We start from the raw sequence: 23,947 nt of genomic DNA, 5'->3' as shown, positions 1-23,947 counted from the left end.
ACCTCCTCACGTTTTAGAGAGGTGTTTTGTGAGGTGAGCGAGCTCTGCAGAGTCTCTTGCAGAAAGAATCCTCAAAGGAACAAGGCAGACTGCAGAAATGAGAAGAGGTGCCGACATGGAGTTTACAGTAGCCCTGGAGTACTGCAGGATGAAAAATGTAAACTACATGCCCTGTGGTCTCGTCATCCACCCTGATGCCCCTTGGCTTGGTGCCTCACCAGATGGCTTGATCTTCGATCCATTTGAACAACCACCATTTGGACTGGTTGAGAAAGTGCCCTAATGTGAAAAACTATGTAGACTGTAAATACCTTCAAATGCAGTATGGCACATTGGCCCGCCGTGAAAGCCACTCGTACTACTGGCAAGTGCAGGGTCAACTGCTGATCACTGGCCTGCAATGGTGCGACTTTGTGACTCGTGCCCAGGAAGACATGCTGGTGCAGCGTATCCATGTTGACCCGAAGGTAACAGCAGTCATCAGAGAGAGGGTAGACCAGTTTTACTTTAATGTGTACATGCAGAAGTATCTGTCTTTCTCTAAAAGATTTTAATGTTTTACACAGAATTGTAGTGGAAGCCTTTCTATGAAGAAAAATGAAATTATCTGCCATAAACTGAAATTTCAGCTGAATTTTGGAAATACATTGGCTTATATATTTGTATTACATAACATTCATATAACAATTTGTGTAATTAAATATTTCATAAGGTCTTGTTTGTTTTAAGCGCTTTGGGTCTGCATAACATACAGAATGGTCATATAAAGCTACACATCGACATGTGCCTAACTAGTGTAATTATACCACAGGAGTGCCATTTACTCAATGTTGTCTATTACTTGATAAAATATTGTTCTGATTCTTCAAGCAACGTCAGTTTGGGCACTGTTCACATTTGTGTCATTCACATTTTATGCTCTAGAAGTGAAACCGTAGCCTTTTCGGGAGTTCTTGTGGGCAATTTCTCACTATGATTCTGTGTGATTTAGATTGCTGAAAAAAGTAATATGTTCATCAAAAGGTTACATAGTAATTGTTATGAAAATAGGTACTGTTTGTTTTGGAATGAACATAGAGAATTTCTTTTCACAGATTTATTTGTAAATAACAAAATTAAAAAATATCTTACAGTTTGTTTCATGGTGACTATAAAAGATGTTTTATGATTTCATGTAATTTACAGTATGCACGTTTTGATTTCACATTTTACTAGATATACAAAAAACAGAGAACAGGGGGACAGTAAATGAAAACAGTTGGCACTTTGACAAACCAATCAAAGTCAACAATAAAATGCAATACAAACAAAAAACATATCAAATATTTACCAAATCTGCAACGTAAGAGAGTCCGGGGAGGGGGGGGGTATTTCACAAAGCAGCATTTCTCAGTTAACTTAAAACCAAAGATGAGAAGTGTCTAATAAGAATATCCCTCAGCTCTTTGACTATTGGACAGGCTTCATTTTGGGATTATCTGGCTAAACTGAGAAATCCTGCTTTGTAAAACACCCCGTAGAGCAGATCCGAGATAAGCATATTGACAGCCCATTCAGTGTGCATGTATCCAGAGAGGCTGGCTCTGTGAAGTTAACACATAGTCAGTTCTTTCGCCCAAGCCTTGACCAGTGGCTTGTTTTGGTAGTTAGCTAGGAGGCAAGCTACTGCGAAAAGCTGGTTGATACTGCCAGCAATGGTCAGAGGGATAATGGTGTCAAACAGTTTGTTCTCTTTGATGCGCCTGATGGTCCTTTCCACATGTATCCTTAACTGTGCAATATCCTGAGTGACCAACACTTCTTCATGAGACAGCTGTGACTTTTTACTTAGAAAAGGTGGTCTGTAAACTTTGCAGGGCACAAGGTCATCGATTCTGAAACCCTTGTCCACCATTACAGCCATATCCTTATCCAAAAGAGGGACAATGCCAGATTGCCGAAACAATTCTCTGTCACTGATAGAGCCAGAATACAATGAGGACACAAAGGTAACAGCACCATGCGGTGACACACCTATCATTCCTTTCAGGGTAGTGTGGGATTTATACTGTGAAAACATCTCACTCTGTAAGAGTAAAGATGAAGGCATCTGACATCTCAACTCTGTACAGTCAATGATTACTTGTGTATCAGAGTACTTGCCGAACACACTCGGCATTGTGGCTTTAATTGTCTCAGGAATCATCCATATCCCAACGACGCCCAATAAGGTATACAAAAAATGTACCCACGTTTTGATTACCCTGCTGACGGTGGACTGATGAATGTTGAAACGATCACCCAGATCTTTCTCCTTCAAACCCAGCGACAGGTACACCGAGAACAGGAACAGTTCATCAATCAGTGGAAGGCATCGGCTCTGGTGGGGGGCAGAGTGGTAATAATGATAATCATTGCCTGGTCAGCATAAATGTGTGTGTTTTGAATTACACTGAATGGGACAGTAATGTTCTCTTGGGTATTGATTTATCAGCAAGCTGCTTTTAAAAACAAAATGATGTAGTATGAGCTATGAGTACCAGTCGATAAGGTAGATCAGTGGCCTTGTCAGGGTCAGGAGCTGCTGTTGTGCTGGATGTGGATGACCGTCTTCCAACACGCACAATCCTCCTTGTTGCAGGTTCAATCTGTCTCCAAAATGCTTGGAGATGGCGGTAGCTGGAAAATCTAAAAGAGTGAAAGGAAATTATTATTGCCTTTAAATCAGAGCATAGCATATTATTTATATTTGCCCTGGTAGATCTTGCCAGGAAGTTGCATCAGTACACTGGCCTACATATTTTGTTAGTTAGAATGAATTGCAGCATAATCTGAAAAGTAACCAGCTCATTTTAAAGTGGATTCCACAATAAACTGAATCTACACCAGCAATGACTGAGTGCTTGGCGATTTTAATCATGTTTTGCCCCATGTTCTTGTTATTGTTTTTAATAACTTACATTTTTTTTAAGGCTGCCTTTTTTGAAGTTCTATGATTTAATGTCAATCTTATAGTTTTTATTCTTTGACTTTAATAGGATGCCTACATAAAAGAGCTGCTCTCCTTGGTCACCCAGTATATGAATAGAGGTTAACGGATGAATGAATTAATAAATAGGGACACAATCTAGGTCTGCAACAAAATCATAACCACAGGGGTAAGGTGAATATCATATGACATAATACGTACCTGGTATAGAATCTGATGTCATCATCTGATGCTAGAAACCTCTGCAGGCTAAAGGACTGCTTCAGTGTAATCGCATTCAGCCTCTTTTGCAGCTCTTCTATCACCAGTTGCTGGGCCTCTATTTTCTCACATGCTATATCTAAAGCTGATGGTTCTGGTTTTGCATCATAATCATGACACTGAAGCAGCAAACCAGCATCCATATTTTCCTTTTCATTGAATGCATCCTCTGGTCGTGGTGTTCTCTCCCAGACACTTGGTCTGGTGAGTAGTTGTTCCAGGCAAACAACACAGGCACAGCCCCCTCTTTCAAGCGTCGTCGCCCACCTTGAACGATATCCGTGGAGAGGAAATGTCTACTACAGACTGTCGTGGTCCTCTTAATTACCAAATTCTCACGTCTCACATTACGGATCCATATTTTTCTTGAGGTTTCGTCCTTTGGGAAATAGTGGAAGCTTACAGTAGAGTTGAACTTCCCTGACATTGGGCATTGAGGTACACAGCAGAAATCACTGTTTGGATTATCCCGCCTCTGGTACTTTATAGGTCTTGACGAAGACATTTTCTTCTCCTGACAAACATTCAGATATTAAAAGCTAATTAAACTCCAAAAATAAAAAGGGACTAGCTAGGATAACCGAAGTCCCTACCGCCGTCAGCTCATACTGTTTTTACCGCCTTCTCCGACAAGCGGATGGGATGAGACCAGTTTTCCGGTTTGGTCATGTGACCTTCGGCATAACGCCTATACTGGCTGTTAATCTTGCTAACGTCAGCAAGCTAGCGCTCTAGTTTTCTGAGCATTCACACGTGTCCGTTTTTTAAAGTTAATGCTTTCTTTAATGGCTTAAACTTGAAGTCTGTCTTTTATTAATCTAGCATTAGCCTGTTAGCCAGCTAGCTAGCTTTCCGGTACCTGCCCAGCCTGCTAGCTAGTGAACAGTAATAGCTAGTGAGGGCAGAATATATCCAGTTATAACGAGAATATAACGTGTTAAACATTTAATGCGAGTCTGTCACGAACAAACAGTGATGTTCAACTGGTGGTTTATCATCTGGTTTCATTTAATGGACACAGATTTGATGCTTTTAACAATTTTAACAACTGGGCTTTTTCTGTATGAAGCCACAGCATTGTGTCCACTGCAGCTCAGTGCTGTTTAAGCTTGTAGCGCTGCTGTTCTTGTTGTTATTTCATCGTCACTCGGCTGTACTGACAGCCGCAAACTGCACATTGTCTCAGAGACATTTAATTAGACAAACTATACTTTAAAAATAAGCACACTTTCTTCAACTTCGCTAGCTAAAAAGTGTAACGAATGACACTTCTGTTCCCAACCAAATATTTCAATCATAATCGCAAAACACGGTGGTCACATGAAAAATAAGATATGATTCATCCTTGGGAGTAATAGTGTTTTGCTGTGGTTTGCATTTAATTAATGAATGAAGAGTTTTTAAACCAATGGTAATTGAGTTTTTACTGTCATTGGGTGCTTATACCTCAGTAACTTGTATAACCGTGACTCTAACTGTCAACAGGCACAAGCCTAGCTTTTGCAAGGGGCCAAAATATTATTGAGCGGGGATGCAAAACTATTGTGAGTGAATGCAAAACATTTGCAGTGGTGGCTGCTTGCTGATGGTAAGTCTGGGGCCGTATTACAGAAACATCTTAACTCTGAAATCTGATCTGTTTAGTCTCCATGACAACTGAATTTAGGACAGTAGCTATTACAGAACAACAGTTCCTAACTTCATAATCTTATCATAAACTCCAGATGAGAAAGCCATATTACACAAACATTCCAACTAGACTAAATCTCCTAAATACTGTTCTAACTTTAGGATAAAGCCTCAACAGTGTCCTAACTTCTGTTTAAATGTCCATTTCTATGGTTTTTAGGCAGCTGAGTCAGGCAGCATAGTTCACTACTAGCATAATGAGGCTACATTTATTTATACTGTAAAACACTGCTTTCACTGTGAAATGTTTTTCTTTTCTAACTCTGCGTTTTAAAAATCTCAGACACTGCAGACACAATCTCCACCGTCCCCTCTTATTACGTTCATGTGCTAATGTTCATGATGAAATATTACAGTGATGGTGGTGAATAATGAGAAGACAGAGCTGAACACGTGTCTGTTTATTAGGAACAATAACGTTAGCATGCTCGGCTAAAGTGTTTGGGAAATGGAGTGGTGACGCTCTGATAAACGACAACGGGGAACACACACAATAATGTTAATCTCCAGCTTATTACCTTTTAGTTTTATTTTGATCTTTTTATATCTGTAATGGTAGCTGTAACTTACATTTGTAACATTAATTGAAGTATGTGTCTACGCTTCAGCTGTGTGTGTGTGTATGGTCGGTTGTTAGGTAACAGACATGACAGTTGATTGTCGACTTTGATTGAGTAGGTTAAAATTTTCTAATTTCAGATAAGATGCTGTACGATAAGATAAAATTCCTAAATTAAGATCAGATTTGTTTCTGTTTGTGAAATTTGTGAAAAATCTTATCTTGACCTGTCAGATCTTAACTTAAGACAAAAAACAGCCCATAGTCAACATCTACACATTTTGTTCAGTGACATTTGTAAAGTATTAGTTGACTGCAACTCACAGCTTCCTGCAATGAGAAGTTGCTCTTCCAAACTGGGCATGTTTTTCAGTTGTATTTTTGAAAGTTTTTTCTGCTAACAGCACAACTGCTTTTTTTTTAAAACCACTTGGTAAAATATTATTAGTGGAGTAATGATTGTACAATCATTTGAAAGCTCTGCCCCCCAAATTCATGGATGTACATTACCAAGGTAAACGATTATTTTTTTAGATCTTTGTGGACATAAAACTCTTTGCAAGGATTGTACTGATAAATGCCATGATATAACATTAGAGCAAACAACAACACAGCAAGTAAGGTAACTAAGCAAGTTGTGGGTTAACAGTCACTACAGCTGCTACTGTGAAGCTAACCACAAACATTAGGATAATAAAATACTGAGCTTCTGATTCTGTGAAACAGCAGAAATAAATTGATGTAACCTACCTGCTCAGCAAAAACAGAGTAACAGCCTCATCCCTTTTCATGCCTTTCAGCCCTTGAAGCTGAAGCCCTTTCGCCAGCTTCTTGTTTGAATTTTCCCATTAAATGGTGCAGCAGTAATCATTGAAATAACCGGCCCCTACGCAACTGAGCCAGCCTTTAGGACAAAACAGTCCTCTTGCTTCACAGATGTACTAAAAAGGCTAAGAGTGCTGACATACGATCGCTTTTGTAGTTCTTCGTCTTTATTTTTATTTTCAGCCCCTGCCAAAGCTGTAGGTCACGAGGCTATTGCAGTTTAAGCTAAGCTAAGATTAGCACTCGGATGCTAACATGCTAACAGAAACAAATCCTCAAAGCTTTGAGGACAAACGGTGTTAATTACAGTTCTGCATATTCATAGAGTGAGCTTCCTGTGCAATAGGAGCCAAATATGTAATAATATACATCAGGAAAGATGTATTTTATTTATTTAGTTATGATAAGGCTACAGTTGGCTTCCTATATGTCAGTTTCCCCATCCACCTTAAATGGTGCAGCAGCTACATTCTGGCGCCTCAGGCAAAATATGGCTCATATATTTTACGTCACTGATCAGCTCGCAGGATTGGCTAAGCTACAGAAATATTGGCCGATCGTTGATCGCATGTTTAGACTGAAAATCGGCCGATATCGATACATATCAGATCAATCTTTCCATCTGTAGTAAAGACTATTAATTATTTCTCATAAAGCTGTAACAACTGAATTTTATAGATTAATTTGCACTGTTGATAACCAATCACTTAGTTTTTTCTTCTCACCTTTTAATCCGTTTTAGTGCCTAAATGAAAAGGAGGGAGCCCCCGTTAACGGACTCTGGAGTCAGGCGTAGGGCACGTTTATCATTAGCGAAAAGACTCCATGACATAGCTGAAGACTGTCAGTTAACATCGGATCAGACTGTAGTTAACAGACCAGACCCTTGTCACGCTGCTTATGACACTGACAGTGACAGGTTAGTGCAGGGTCTGAGACTTAAGACTTTTCAGATGCACCAGTACCCTTAGTTGAGAGGCTGTCAAAATGGGCTGTGCGTTTTAACATCTCTTTAGTGGCTCTGAAAGCCCTCCTTTGTGTGTTGAGGGTGTACCATCCAGACCTGCCCAGGGATGCGCAAACCGTTCTCAAAACACAAACTCAGTATAGCATCTACAAACAAGCTGGTGGACTTTAACATTATAGAGGCATTTTGACATCACTTTGTAATACTTTATCACAACTGATAGACAGAGTCTCTGACAGATTTACGTTTAGATTACAAATAAATGTTGATGGGTTACTGCTGTTTAAAAGCACAAGCATGCAACTGTGGCCAATGTTAGGACTTCTGCTAAGTGTGCCAATGAAGGAACCAGTTGTAATTGGTCTATTTTGTGGTAAGAAAAAAAAAGTTGCCCTAATGAATTTTTTAAAGATTTTACATGTGAGTTACAACCACTACAAGGAGGTTTTTTTGTTTTTTTTTCAGGCAAAAAGTGTTTATCAAGCTTGATCTGTGATGCACCTGCCAGAGCCTTTCTAAAAAAATGTGAAGTGCCACAATGCATATCATGGTTGTGATAAATGTTGCCAACCAGGCGTTTACATTAACAACTGAATGACTTACCCCTTAAATGATTACACTTTACGGACTGACGTCATTTTTGGAAAGAACTGATGAGAGCCATCACCATGAAGGACCATGTGGTTTCGCCAATCTAGATATTGGTATGGTCACTCAGTTCCCTCTAGATTACATGCATGTTGTGTGTTTAGGTGTGATGCGTTGATTGTTAAGGATTTGGTTGAGGGGTCCTTTGACAGGATTTCAGAAACACTTACTCAGATGTGTCTACATTTACCAGCAGAATTTGCAAGGAAACCTAGATCACTAAGAGAGCTGGATCGTTGGAAAGCTACTGAGTTACGACAGTTTCTCTTATATACAGGTCATGTTGCTTTGGCACCGTATTTGGACAGTCATGTCTATAACAACTTTATGCTGCTCTGTACAAATATTTGTATACTTATTAGTACACAGCTCTGCCCATTATACAGTGGCTATACAAACACATTGCTATCCATGTTTGTAACGCATTTTGTTGAGCTCTATGGCAAAGATGGATTGTTTATAATGTGGATGCCTTGGTCCATCTTTCAGCAGACGCACAGTTACACAGTTGTTTAGATTTTATTTAGACTTTTCCATATGAAAATTATCTCCATAAATTAAAGAGCTTTGAGAGAAAGCCAGATTTTCCTCTTGCACAGATAAGAAGACTGTCAGAAATGCAAAATAGAATTTAAGAAAGCAGCATTACATTGGACCTGTTCCTGATGGCATTCATGCAGTAGCATAGTATAGAGAATTATACACTGATAAATGGGCAATGAAAATTTCAACAGGTGACAATGTTTTTTTCTGTAGGTGGAGATGTATGTGTTGTACATAACATTATTGTGTGCAGTTTATGTGGTTTTTAAAGTTTTCACAATAAGAGAGAACTTTTTTTTACTATCCTTTCAGCTCTGATTTCCTTCAAATATTTTGTGTCTCTCAAGCAACAGGCCCATATAAGTTTGCCAAGGTATCAGAAGTGTCGCATAAGTGTGTGCTCCTCCCTTATAAAGATATGTTTGTGGCAATGCCCCTCTTGCACATTCATAGTCCTGGAAAAGGGTTTGAGTTATGGGAGCAGTGAGATTAGAGGGCAGAGTGCTGTTGGGGGGGTGGGGGGGTGGGGGTGACATAATTTGACTAATAGCACTTGACTTATACGCTTGACACAACAAAGATCAACTGAAATTAAGATCAGCACTCATATTTTTGAATATTTTTGGATACTTCTGGAATTTAAATAATGTAATATATAATTTGTATTATTTACATACATATGTGAATGTATTCTTACAGTTTAATCTTGTTACAGAGGTAGGTAAATGTAGTCTTATGGGTCTTACAGTTTGATCATGTTACAGAGGTAGGTAAATGTAGTCTTATGGATCTTACAGTTTAATCTTGTTACAGAGGTAGGTAAATGTAGTCTTATGGGTCTTACATTTTTGTGTATTCATTTTATTTACTTATTTTATAAACTTCATTCATTTTTTATTTTTGTATTACTACACCCTCCACACACCTTTCTTCTACCAACACCAAAACATTTGTCTCAAATAACTCCACATCTTTTGCTTCTTAATTAATTAGAAATGGTTGCATAAAAGCATGGGGATTTTATTTGACCTTGTCAGTCTTTTGTCTTTTATTTTCAGGACTCCAAATGCAATTTGAGAAAATATCAGTCATAAATTGTCATGTTTAGATGTTTAAATTGTAGGTAGTTGCATATAATGCATACAAAACATGTTGGATATGTTCCATGCAGGAACTTAAACATTATATCTTCTTTTTCAGATGTTCATGGTTGTAGAATTTACTGACACCAAGACTGTAAATATTATATCAGAAACTTGGCTTGATGATGCTGTAGCTTTGTGGCCAAACTATGTGTGATGAGCACATTAACAGAGCTATTCAAAAACATGAGGAGCCAGGACCAGACTGGAAACAGTATGATATTAGAATCCTCTCAAAAGCTAGCAAGGTTTACTTGTTCAAGCAACATGTGTATTTAATTAGGGCTGGAAATAATTTGCAAAATTAGATAAAATATCAATTTAAATTAAAGATACGATTTTTCCAAATACAGTCATGCGGCTACTACCTGCACTATGCAGTGTTTGAGTATTTTTTTAACATCCTTTAGGATAATAATTAAATAATTATTTTTCATGAGCTGAGCCATTTTTTAAAGAACAGAGTGCAAACACTTTTCAGTGCAGCAGCCTGTAATGACTGAATTTGGGAAACATTTTACTACATGCTTTAAAATATTCCGGTTTTTGAGATGTGAAACTACAAGGTAGAACTAATTATTTTCTCAATTCTGATCAGGTGATTATTTGAGAGCAAGAGAAAACTGAAGGCTTCACTGAACTGTCCTACTTCAGACTTACAAACAGACAGTGAAGAAGCCAAATTAAGCCAAGGTATGATATTCAAAATAACGGTCAGCTGCATGGTTCAATTGCAAATGGCAAATGAGTGATTCCATTGAAAAGAGAATAATTAGCCAGTTTTATCATAATGTTTTTCATATGTCATGAGTTGTCTACATGTGTGGTTTCAGTAATTATTTCTTCTTTGCATATGTACTAGGTTTTATACTTTTTTGAGTTTGTTTCTTAGGCAACTATTTGGTGATACAGACTCTGTCAGTGATCCAGAGGTGGTGAGCAAGAGGAGGTGCTCTAACCTTTCCTCAGCTCCAGTACCACCACCTGTTCCCATCCCTCCACCTCATGTACCTCCAGTACCACCTGCTCCCATTCCTTCTCCTCATGTACCTGGAGGTCCTCTCTGCCAGACCTTTACCTGAGGAACGCCTGAGCTATTCCTTTGATCCCTCTTTAAGACTGGGAGAAACTGCCACAGGACCTATCCCTTGCACTGGTACCATCTTTTTATTCAATACAGTTATCATATTATGCAAAAGTGTTCAGCATAATGAAACATATTCAGGCTATGCCAGGTAAGACAAAAAATAGAACATATAGAATTATAATTTATAGGTTCACAATAGAGAGGGAAGCAGTACAGTGGCCCTACAGTACACGGTATGTATCACGGTTTTTGTTACAGTACACGGTACAGTTTCTATTCTGACATTTAAGAATGAGGAAAAAAAAAAAACATTAAACACTGAACCCTGAAACACTGAAACAGGGAATTCATTCAGAAAAATTGTAGCATGACTAGACCTGGTGTCTATCTGTGCTGTATGAAATGAAGGGGAGAAAAATACACACACACACACACACACACACACACACACACACATCTTGTAAGCCGCTTATCCTTCTGGGTCGCGAGGGGAGCTGGAGCCTGTCCCAGCAGTCATTGGATGGAAGGTGGGAGAAAAATATTCAAATTAAAATAGATTCTTAGCTTTTTATGTCACATGGTATCAGGAGGTATCAGAAGTTGGTATCAGTGCATTTTTATGAGTATGAGGATGAGTAAATGAGCACAGTATCAGGTTAATATCTGATACCAGTATCAGTATCGATGGATCCCTAGTAGAAGATCTTGAGAAAAGATAGAGGGAGTTGACAGTAAGAATTGGCAAAGAGTTTGTAATTCGTTTTGTCCTTTCCGAGTTGGGTGGAAGCTTTGACAACGCTTGATCGATGGTCCTCTGGTTGGCAGCAACTATAACCGGGAGGAAAACGGGTGGAAACATGTAATATGGTTTTCCCTCTCAACTCCATAGAAGCCAAAGTGCTTCCATATGCTAGCATAAGGGTCAGCAACCTGCGGCTCCACATCAGATTTAGATGTCTAGGTAAAAATAAAACAATCCTACTTTGCAGTAAAATAAAGCTCTGCTGATCATTCTAACACCATTTTAACAATAAATGATCTTTACACTGGAATTAATGTAGCCAATAACCACTAGTTCACCTAGCTAGTAGCTAACGAGAAGGCAAAGAGAAAGATTTAAGATGAACATCGATAAGTCAGTTTCTCGTTCTCCAGCTTCTTTGTTTGACTTTTCCCGTTCCACCTGAAATGGTGCAGCAGTTACATTCTGGCGGGAAAATTAGAATGAGAAGCTGGCGAGTGAGAAGTGCCTTCAGCCTCGTAAAAAGTAGAACATTAGGAGACATTTCACAAGAAACTGTTCTACTTTTGTGGAAAAGTTTCCAGCTGGTGATGCAAGAAAAGAGGCTACAGCTGAGCTAAAGCTTAAAGTAGAGCAAAGTAAGTCTGCATTTTTGTTTTGTATTGTATTTTAGCCTATACTAGGACATTAGCGCATACTGAGACACATGTACAGCCAAGATGGTAATGTGGATTCAAAATGTTGTGGCTCCCAAGGTGATTTGATTTTTGTTGAAAGGACAAAATGACTTATTAACATTTGGGTTACCGGCCCTCGCACTAGCTTTTAATGTAGTGTGCACACCACAGACTATCCGGGCGCTGCACTTCCGCACTTTGCAAAGTTCCGCCTTTTGCGTTCCGTCAACATTATGTAATCAATTACAACTTAGAAAATTGTTTTTTGACATTTGTGAACTGATTCAGAATTGTCCACGTCCACATCGCGATGCACCTAAGAATCGATTTTTCCCCCCACCCCTAGTTGTAACAAAGATTTAAGAATGAATAAAACATCTCTCATTTAACTACTGAAAACAACCAATAGTTACTTTTGTGACAGAGCTGTTGCTCTTTCTGTTTCTAGTGGCTCAGGTGCACAGCCTAATTCAGAATTAGAGATGTCCCACAATATCAGTTAAGTCAAGATTTTTCCCCCCACATTTTAGAAGTTTAAATTTGAAGGCCAATTTTTTTCACACACACACACACACACACACACACACACACACACACACTCACACCTAGGGGCAATTTAGCATGTCCAATTCACCTGATTGCATGTCTTTGGACTGTGGGAGGAAACCGGAGTACCCGGAGGAAACCGACGCAAACACGGGGAGAACATGCACAGACTCCACACAGAAATTAACCTGGTCGCCCAGCTGGGAATCGAACCCAGGCCATTCTTGCTGTGAGGCAACAGTGCTAAAATACAAAAACATGATATTTGATGTTTTACCCTATGAACTCTATTTTTATGAACTGTAAATATACTCATTCCAAATATGATTTCTGCAGGTTAAAAAAAGTTGGGACTGCACTACGTTTACCACTGTTACCTTTGCTTTTAAGAGCTCTTAGTGATTGTTAACAGTACTGTGCTTTGAGATTTGAGTACTATTAAATGAGATTGTTAATAGTACTGAGCTTTTGTCATCTCTGTCATTGCTATGGAAAAAAACAATTGAAAAAACAAAATGTTGCCAGAAATATTAATTCGAAAGGGGTTAATGGTAAAAAGAGCTTCAAAGAAATGATGACAAGAAGTCTGCTGATCAATAACTATCCAAGAATACAGTTTGGACAGGTGAGTTAGTCTTTAGCTCAGTTACTATTGCTAGTCAGTCACACATTTTGCAAAAAAGTGATTGATTTAAAAGTATGTTTTCAATTAACCGCGATTGTCTGTAGAGGTACACAACCCTAGGCTTAAGATTGGCAGATTTCTGCACCTAAATCATTTCAGCCAAACAGTCTTGCAATTTCTTGCCATAAATAATGTAAGACAGATAAGTACATGCATGCTGCATTTTTTGTTACTCATTTCTGCTTTGGGTTATAAAAAGATCTGAGGATGGAATTTAACCATTTTTGCCATGTGAATTTCTTAAATTTTGAAATATTGAACTATTCCAACAGGAAAGAAGAAAATATTTATATTGTCATTCTTGAAAAGCGCCATTCTTTTAAAGCACTTTTTAGGCTTCACAATCTACTAACCCAACCTAACATGTATATATATTTTGTAAAACCACCTTTGGCTGTAATCATAGCCTCTAATCAGTTCTTATAGTCACAGTTTTTATATTCTTGACTTGGAACTTTTTTTTTCTGACAAAATAGCTAAAATTTGGAGCCAAGCTACTTTGAGGCACTGCCTATCCAACAAATATTAGATTTTTTTAGTAACCATTATGTTTCATTTCTCTAATACTTATCAAAGATGGAATTTTGATAAATGACATACAAACTACTCTACGTCTGATTCATAAAACTTTTGCAACAAGCCGAGATTTGAGCATGAATGATGAATCAGCTTCTGTGCTTGAAATCAGTGCCATTGTAATGGTAAAATGTGAAATAAACAAGATGTCTTAGTTTTTTAGGATGGTAGAAAAATCTGATTGTGTAGTGTGATCATTTCCCTAAAATAACATATTTAAACGCTTTTTTTTTTTTCATTTTATTGCAGTGTATAAGATGCTAGTCGTGATTGTAGATTGTACAGATGCCAGGATGAAATTGAGGAATAGCAACACTGTTGGTGAACTTGTTGGTGTCTGCACATTTAACGATCATATTTGACTGTGATGTTCAATGAATAAGGGACATTTGTGTTTTAGAATTTTGAATAGCTCTTGATTCTTTGTTATTGTTTGTTTTAGACTTTATATTATTTGGGAAAAAATGAAATAATCTAAAATAATAATGGAACTCATGCCTTTACAGTGCAAAAGCAAAGCACTGTGTCCTGTTGAGAACTTATCAACGTATTCACTTTTTCACTTCCTCTTAGGAGCTGTTAGAAAGAGTCAGACAGCTGTTCCAGACTGCGAGATAGACTCTTATGCTATCCGCTGGTTCAACTTCGCATCTGATCGTGGAGGTGGAGTATGTAAGCATTATCCACTAAATGTAGTGTTTTTTTTACTTGCGTACACCTTCTCTGTGTAGATTTCCCTTGAATGTGAATAGTGCCTTAATTTTGTTTTTTTTTTTCATTTTGTTTTGTTTTTGCCCTGCAACAGTGAATATTTTCATTTTTAAATATGCTGTTGGATATTATCTTGAAAATTTGAGTATTAGAAAATTTAAGTTGTGTTGCACCACTTAATTTTAAACATGGATTAATAAATGTGCAATTATATTCATAATCTACATTTGAAGCTTGGCCTGCCATTAAGTTTGAATGTCTGCAGTGACAGACTCCACAGTATAAACAGATAGATACCACATGTACATTATCTTCGGTATAAATAATTGGCAACAAGTTGACAGTTGACAGAAAGCATCTAACACAGCTCTCATAAATGAGTGAGAAATGTGATGAAATTGAAGTTGGCTTCCTATTAGAATGTTCAGTTCCACCTTACATAATGCAGCAATTACAGGAGTCCGATTGTAACTGTTGCTCCACTTAAGAATGAAAAATTCAAACAAAGCTGCTGAGAAAGACGCCTTTCTTCAGCCTTATTGAAATTCAGCTGTGAAACAATTTTGAACAATGTTTCTGTTTCTCTGCATACTTACCCTGCTCTTTAATGGTCAGGACCCCCACAGGACCCCCACAAAGCAAGTATTATTTGGGTGGTGGGTCATTCTCAGTAGTGATGGGTCGGTCGCGAACGATCCGGCTCTAAGAACCGGCTTTGGAAGTGAACGACGGGAGCCGGCTCCTGATTGTGAGCCGATTTTTTTTTTTCTGTTAAAGCATGATTGGTCAAGATGTGTGGTGGCGTCTGTGAGTCTTCACTGAGCGGGAGGGGGGAGGGGTTGCAAACACACACAGCACAGTGAGCACACGACAAGGAGGGAGGGAGAGTCTCCCGCAAAGTGCTCTCGGGAGACAAGAGAGAGCGAGAGAACTTCACGCTTTACATAGTCAGACAGACTACACGCTGGAAAGGTGAGGAAAATGAGTGACAGGAAACGTCGTAAAGTTTGGACACATTTTAATGTGATAGATAGTTCAAAGGCAGAGTGTAGACTGTGCAAAGTTAAAATTTCATATTGAGCAGGCTCCACAAACAACCTGCACAGGCATATGCGAAATGTTCATCCAACAATGCAATTAGAAGAGAAAAGACAAGCAAGGGAACCTGCTATTAATGAAGGTGCCAGTGTGTCTACTGCAACTGTTGCTGCTCCTACGTCTGCAGCACCATCCAGTACACCACCACTTCGCTAAAGGATGCTGCTTTTTCTTTTGCACATTTTAATTCATATTTTGTTGAGTGATATTTTGTTGATGTGTTGTTTCACTGTACAAATTTACAAGTAATATACACAATCAGAGATTGGACCTTTTTGTCTAATTCAGATGGGTCTTTAATTTTTGTATTTTATAATTTATTTTTGTAGCACTCTTCCATGTTGAGTATATAAATAAAGCCATATAAATAATAAACATTTGATATAATGTATGTTTTCACATTAGTAATTCGTTTTACACATAATTTGGTAATTAATTCATTTAAGCAACAAAAAATCTGAGGAGCCACTTGGGAGCCAAAAGAGCCGGCTTTTTTTACTGAGCTGAGCCAAAAGAACCAGCTCTCTAAAAAGAGCCAGAATTCCCATCACTAATTCTCAGCACTGATGTGGTGGTGGTGGTGTGTTAGTGTGTGTTGCGCTGGTGCGAGTGGATCAGACACAGCAGTGCTGCTGGAGTTTGTAAACACCTCAGTGTCGCTGCTGGACTGAGAACTAAAAACATTGCGCCAACATCGTCCTGTGGGCAGCACCTTGTGACCACTGATGAAGGACTAGAGGATGACCAGCGCAAACTGTGCAGCAGCGGATGAGCTATCATCTCTGACTTTCCATCTGCAAGGTGGACCAACAAGGTAGGAGTGTGTAATAGAGTGGACAGTGAGTGGACACAGTGTTCAAAAACTCCAGCAGCACTGCTGTGTCTGATCCACTTGCACCAGCGCAACACACACTAACACACCACCACCACGTCAGTGTCACTGTAGTGCTGAGAATGATCCACCACCCAAATAATTCCTGCTCTGTGGTGGTCCTGACCACTGAAGAACAGGGTGAAAGGGGGCTAACAAAGTATGCAGAGAAACAGATGGACTACAGTCTATAATTGTAGAACTACATAATATAGTTTTAGGGGTGTAACGATTCTAAAACCACAGTACAAACATCCACAGTCTCTTTCTGCAGTTCTGGAAGACGGAACAATAACAACCCCCCTCCTCCCCAACCCCACTATGCTGCCACTGCTGTGGGTGCAGCCTGTTGAGCTTTAATACATTGTTTGCAGTCACATGATTCTATGCAAAACCCAGATGGAGGGCAGGAAGTGAAAAACAGAATGGAATAAGATGGAGGCAAGCCCACACCATGCTAGTTCAGACAATATTATGAGAGAAAGGTATAAACAGAAAATCACAGCCTATGTTGGACATGATCCTTAAGTTATGAAGAGGAGTGATTTTTCAACTGAATAAGACATTGCTGCTATCAAGGCTGTAAATATAAGAAACTACCTTGTCCTCTGGACATCCTTCTGCTCAAGATAACAAGCGAAAGCATATGAAAGTATTGAGGCATACACCTTTTTTATTAGTGGTTGGGTAAACAACCTTGGTACGAAGATTATCCACAATGACTGTTTGTTACTTTTATTGTCCTGTGGCTTAACCTAGCAACAAACATTTAATGCTGTGGCACTCCTCAACATTAACATAACGGTCCTTTACTTAAAGCTACCATAGAATCCATTTATTAAGTATTCTAAATTGTTCTCTAATGTCTACATAGAAGGTGTGATTCCCTTTTTTGAGGGGGCTCATGAATAATCTGATGAGCCCTGCTCTGATATGCTGGTTTACAGTGAGGCACCGCGATGGTTCACACAGAAGCAACATGTCAAAATAGACAAAGGCAGGAAAATAAAATGAACCTCTGCATAAATAAGTCAAGTCATTATACTGTTTAGTTCGTAATTCTACTTACTTGGAGCTTGCTGGTAGATAATGTTACCTATACTAGCTACTTCGTTTTGATCTCGACAACAACACAAAGTAAATTAAAGTTGTTGGCTCACTATTAAATTTTCAGCATGGCTGCTTATAGGTTGTGGTTGGAGTTAGTGATGCTAATAAAGTTGAAATTGCCCACTGATCAAAGCTGCTTAATATTGTCCAAGGTCTGAGAAACCTCCTGGAATGAAATGCACAGAGCAAATTAATAACTTTGAATTCAAGTTGTCTGTGATCCTGTTAAAGATGAGGGAGCTGAAATTGGCTTCCTATCCACCAGCTTGTTTCGAGAATTTTCCGTTCCACTTTTAAATTGTGCCGCAGTTTTTAGAGGATTTGTATTTGAAGGAGGCATCAGTGTTTGAGCTTCACAGTGTGTCAGTTTGATGTACAGAACTCTTCTTTTGCAGCTGTGCCAATGTAAATACAGATTTCCATTCTATGACACCTTTAACGTAAGTTAACCATTCTCAAAGGTCTGGTGAAACGCCACTAAAGATGTGAAACGTTGTGAAACAAGATGGAGAAGTCATTGCAGCTCACTGCATTTCCATGACATGTTAGCCCATCTTTTGTGTGACTGTAAACCCTGACTTAAGTGTTAGTGGTGTTGCTTGTGGCTGTTGTTTTAAATATACCACCAGTGCACACCGACAGATGAACTGGGCGAAACACAATGCTCTGCTCTTCCTGACTGCATGAATCTGAAGTCATCTTCTTATTCGCTAGTTTTCCCATTCCACCTAAAATGGTGTTGCAGGTGCCAGAATGTAACTGCTGCAACATTCAAACAAGCAGCTTTTGAATAGGAGGCTGCCATTTTGCCTGTGCTTTTCAGTCAGTTTCGTGTATTATCTTCCCCTTCATGGACAACAACTTTTGGTGCTTGATAAAAGCTCCTTGTGTTTTCTCGTTAGATCAGAGATGTCCAGAGATCAGAGATCAATTTGAGCAACCGTACATGACGCAAACCTTAGGCATTTTGAGAGCTTGCGATTCTGCTTCCGATGTAGAAAATTATTTCCTGCCCTCCATCTGCAGTTCGCGCCACAGCAACACAGTGATGTCACATCATACACAAACATGCATTTACGTTAATAACAAAATTTTTTTCTCATTTCACATTTAACACTAACACATGTAAATCATGAAATCTTTATTCTATTTAAAGTTAGGGCAAGCTGTGTGTAAGCTAAATATTACATCTACTGTGTGTGATGTGACTGTTTTGGTCCAGTCATGATCGAGTGATCATGCCTGCGTTAAAAGTTTGGCTAGTTTAATTACCTCATGACGGATAACCACCCTGAGATTACAGTTTGTGTGTGTGTATATATACACATAACACGCATAACATTATGACCTCTTTGTTTCTTCACCCATTGTCCATTTTATCAGCTCCACTTACTATATAGGTGCACTTTGTAGTTATACAATTACAGACTGTAGTCCATCTGTTTCTCTGCATACTTTGTTAGCCCCCTTTTACCCTGTCCTTCAGTTGTCAGGACCCCCATGGACCCTCATCACAGAGCAGGTACTATTTGAGTGGTGAATCATTCTCAGCACTGCAGTAACACTTACGTGGTGGTGGTGTGTTAGTGTGTGTTGCGCTGGTGCAAGTGGATCAGACACAGCAGTGCTGCTGGAGTTTTTAAACACCTAAATGTCACTGCTAGACTGAGAATAGTCCACCAACCAAAAATATCGCACCAACAGCATCCTGTGGGCAGCGTCCTGTGATCACTGATGAAGGACTAGAGGATGACCAACACAAACTGTACAGCAGCAGATGAGCTATTGTCTCTGACTTTACATCAAGGTGGACTGACAAGGTAGGAGTGTCTAATAGAGTGGACAGTGAGTGGACACAGTGTTTAAAAAGCACTGCTGTGTCTGATCCACTCGTACCAGCACAACACACCACCACCACCACCACCACCACATCAGTGTTACTGCAGTGCTGAGAATGATCCACCACCCACCTGCTCTGTAAGGGTCCCTGGGGGTCCTGACCACAGAAGAACAGGGTAAAAGGGGGCTAACAAAGTATGCAGAGAAACAGATGGACTACAGTCTGTAATTGTAGAATGACAAAGTGCACCTATGTAGTGAATGGAGCTGATAAAATGGACAATGAGCATAGAAACAAGGAGGTGGTCATAATGTTATGCCTGATCTGTGTGTGTGTGTGTGTGTGTGTGTGTGTGTGTGTGTGTGTGTGTGTGTGTGTATATATATATATATATATATATATTATACACACACAGTTTTAAAATAAGCTGTCAATTTTTGGTCATACTGCCCACTACTGGTGTAGTTACAGCCACACTCTACCTTCTCTGTCATGTCCTTCTTTTCTCTGACTATTTTTGCACAGTGTAGGAAGACAACCGGTTTACGGTGGCATGAAGCCGCAGAGAAAAAAGTAATTGATAAAATCATATCAATATCATCATGTCTTGCTTTTAAAGGCAGAGCGTTGTCAAGGTGCGAAGAACAGGGCTTTGCTTGCAACTAGAGATGAAACGATATTAAAATTTCATATCACGATTATCATGATCAAAATTATCACAATTATCGGTATTATTGCAATATTGTTCAAATGTGTTGAAAGGTAAAATAAATAAATACTGATACACAAACTGAAAATTGTTTCACCAATTTGTATATTAACAAATAGAATTGGCAGCAATATGCACTTTGTTTGCATAAACATAAAAAAATAGTCAATACATTTGTAGTATTACTTTTGTATTACTTACAATATTTGTAATACTCTGTAAACAAAAGAATAGCAAATGTATTATTATTATTATTATTATTATTATTATTATTATTATTATTATTATTATTATGTACAATAACTAGGGATTTCCCTGCATAGAGAATATCTGGACCAACTCTGAGGTGGGTCTTAATGGAAAATTACTACTTCGAAGAAATGTTGCACTCAGGGGATTTCTGTTCTAACTGCAATTGCAGCATTATTGTGCCGTTGTGGCGCTGTACCCTAATCAATTCAGTGCACCAGGAAAAACAGCCAAAATCACAGAGGAATTGCATGACCATGCTGTGAGCTGCAGACAGTGTAGAACTCACACAGTGTGTCTTCACCTGTGGAGCTGCTTCTCTAAAAGCATTTTAAAACTAAAACATAACTTAAAATGAACATGCATCTGAGCTGCGGCAGAAACACTCCTAAAGTTTAATCTCAAACTCTGCTTTTCCCAAAAGCGGCACGTTACCGGCCCCTAGGGGAAACCTGGGGCGCGGTACAACGCCCGATTCCCTTAATAAAAGAGAGAACGGACACAAACGTTTGATGTGCAATCCTTGGCGTTCAAACTTTATTCATACAAAAATACAAAAGACAATACCAATTTAAATACTCAAGTATTAATCCTGATAAGCTCCATAGAATAAATACTCAGCAAATAGAAACTAGAAAAAAAAAAATAAAATAAAGACCACAAATTCACAAAATAACCCAATTAACCACTAATGGAATAGTAAACAAACAAACAAACAAACAAACAAACAAACAAACAAACAAACAAAGTCAATGAAATAAGCCCAACGACAAAATTGAAATACTCAAACTCATGAATACATAATTAAAAAAGAAAAATTAAATTAATAAACCAATGTTGCTTAACTCTTAAGAGCTTAAAGCTTATAAGAAAGGAAAATAAAGAAAAGAAAAAACCAAAGCAATAAATGGAAAACACCAATGTGATAAAAACCCTAAAACACATGTAAACCATAATAAAACTATCACAGCTTCAGCGTAAAAGGGAATACTAAAACCAGTTTAAAGTGCAAATGCAATTAAAGTGCTTCTCAACTCAATTCACCAGCATTAATGCGACAGTAATTCAATCAGAAGAACGTTTCCACTTAAACACAACCACATACACAACAGCAAACCCTTCACAGAGAACCCCTGTAAAAACACTATAGCAGCTTAATTAGGCTAGTGCTAGAAGTTAATGTTAGCAGCGTGGCAATATCGCAGGCTCCGTGAGCTTACACGATGGCATAAAATTGCACAAAACACCAGGCACATAAAAATACATTCTAAGACCAGTAAAACAAGGCAGTAACAGATAAAACAACATTTCCATACCTTAATAAAAGAGAGAACGGACACAAACGTTTGATGTGCAGTCCTTGGCGTTCAAAGTATTACTTCTTCGGCACCCTTTTTATGCACACCAACCGTCCCCTTAGTATGGAGCGCCCCCTGCTGGTCTAGTGCCGTTAACCCAATTAGTACCCTTTTTACTCAAGCTGATCTGCTTTTAAGACATGAAGTTTATTTAAAAAACCCAAACCCAAGAAAAGAATGAAAAGGAAGCACACACACAAAAAAAGAAATCACCAACATTTTTAAAACCCAATATGAATAACAAAAAAAGATATATATGGGTGTTGATGCATCTTTATTAAGATTTTCAACCCCTTACACACACAGCTTTTACTCGCGCAAGGTCCCGTCTCAAAGCACACTATCTTCCCAATGTAGTGCACTTCGTGGATCATGAAATAGCAAATCCTTCACCCAAAGAGTGCAAGAAATGTTTGACTAAGTCATCTATAATCAACATTAACAATAGGTTACAAATTCCCTATTTAAAACTCAACTGCTTGTTAATGATGATCGTGTTTGTTTGAACAGAAGCGCACTATGTAGGGGACATTGAGTGATTTGAGACGGTGTTATTCTCTTCTCAGTAAACACTGCAAGCGAGACGAGAAAGGGGAGCTGTGCAGATTGAACTTCTGCAGCGTCTTGTTCCAGAGCTTGTGTGACTGTTAACTCAGAGCTCATTTTGGAGACACTGCTCCACAGAAATACGTGTTAAAAGCTTTAGTTTCAGTTCACAGTCGATTCACAGTTGATTCACCGATTTGTTTTTTTTTTTTTGTTTTTTTTTGACGCTAAAAGCTTAATTTTATATTATTAACAAACCATAAACATAAGTTAAACCACACAAACCGTTACATTTCTTCTATTTCAAAGTCCCCACAGACTTCTACGTTAAAGTTAACCTTGCATTCTCTAAAAAGTAGCGGGTGGTGGTCGCGAAGATGACTCGTAAGGTTTGATGTGTTGCCCCCTTTCGCCGCTATTTTCTTTCGGCCTGTTCTGCAGATAGGGTGGTCATCTTCAATTAACTTTCCTTCTGCATCCTTATAAATCCCAAAACATGACCAAACGTCAGACCTGGTCTTCTTAGAAGGCTGAAATATCTCTGAATCTCTGTCACTACATTCCGCCATGTTCTCCCTTCTCTCCCTCTCCCCCTCCCCTCTACACACACACACACACACACACACAGAGCTGCATCTGAGAGAATGATTCTGCCTTTGTTTGACTCTGTACAGCGAGTTTTTCACTCCGCAGTAATCGACTGCGGTTTTAACGATACTTTAAAGTTCAAACGGTACTACTAACCGTCATTAATTTTTACCGCGGTTTACCGTGAAACCGGTAACCGTTTTATCTCTACTTGCAACTGATCACTCTCTTGAATTTATCTTGACCAACAAAAGTTTGCTTCTTGTCACGCTGATAGAAACCGCTGCATGGGTGACGCAGTTTCGGTGTTGGTGAGTTCACTTTTGTTGCAGCAATCTTACATTTTACTGTTTTATCACAGGAGAATCCTAAAGGAGCAGTTTCCTTGACCAAAGGTGGCACTAAATTGGCACTACAACACCACCATCTTCCAAGAATGTATTATTTTTTATTTTTATTATTTTAATGTTATCATTCACGAGTTTGTGTTTAATAAATGTACACAAATACACATGTATTGTTCGTGTTAGCATTATAATTTATGTCAATTAACAATTCTTATGTAATGAGAAGTATTCTCTATAAGGTAAGATGATTGTGATAGTGTTGCATGCTTACTGTTCTTAATTCTTTATTCATTCAGTCTTACAATTTCAGTGCATCTTAAAGACTAGCTAATTTATCTATTCACATACTTTATAGTTTACAGTATAGTACAGACAGCTTTAATCATTTATTAAGAGTGTATAGATTGCAATAGCAATATGAAGTAATGTGCCTTGATTTGTATAGTAAAATTAAATTTAAAAACATTTGTCAATTACACCACACAGCTGACCGTTTTCATTTATTCAGTTTGTAACAGTTAAAGCATGTTATTCTGTGTTTGTACATTGTCAGTTGAATTAAATATAATTAAGCATGATTGTTTTTGTTTTTTATTTTAGTTTAC

General features: G+C 38.5%; 1 protein-coding gene across 1 annotated transcript; it reads right to left on the bottom strand.

Annotated features, from left to right (window-relative positions):
• Positions 1-1,116: 1,116 nt before the first annotated feature.
• On the bottom strand, positions 1,117-3,852 carry LOC118821494. The gene is made up of 3 exons (XM_036590147.1): positions 3,170-3,852; positions 2,520-2,667; positions 1,117-2,359 (listed from the first exon to the last, which is right to left on the bottom strand). Exons 1-3 carry the CDS (start codon positions 3,370-3,372, stop codon positions 1,592-1,594), a joined length of 1,119 nt encoding a protein of 372 aa, XP_036446040.1. The 5' UTR covers positions 3,373-3,852; the 3' UTR covers positions 1,117-1,591.
• Positions 3,853-23,947: the final 20,095 nt, after the last annotated feature.

Source organism: Colossoma macropomum, unplaced genomic scaffold (assembly GCF_904425465.1).
Source record: "Colossoma macropomum unplaced genomic scaffold, Colossoma_macropomum, whole genome shotgun sequence".
NCBI lineage: Eukaryota > Metazoa > Chordata > Actinopteri > Characiformes > Serrasalmidae > Colossoma > Colossoma macropomum.
This window is presented reverse-complemented; position numbering and strand designations above follow the sequence as displayed.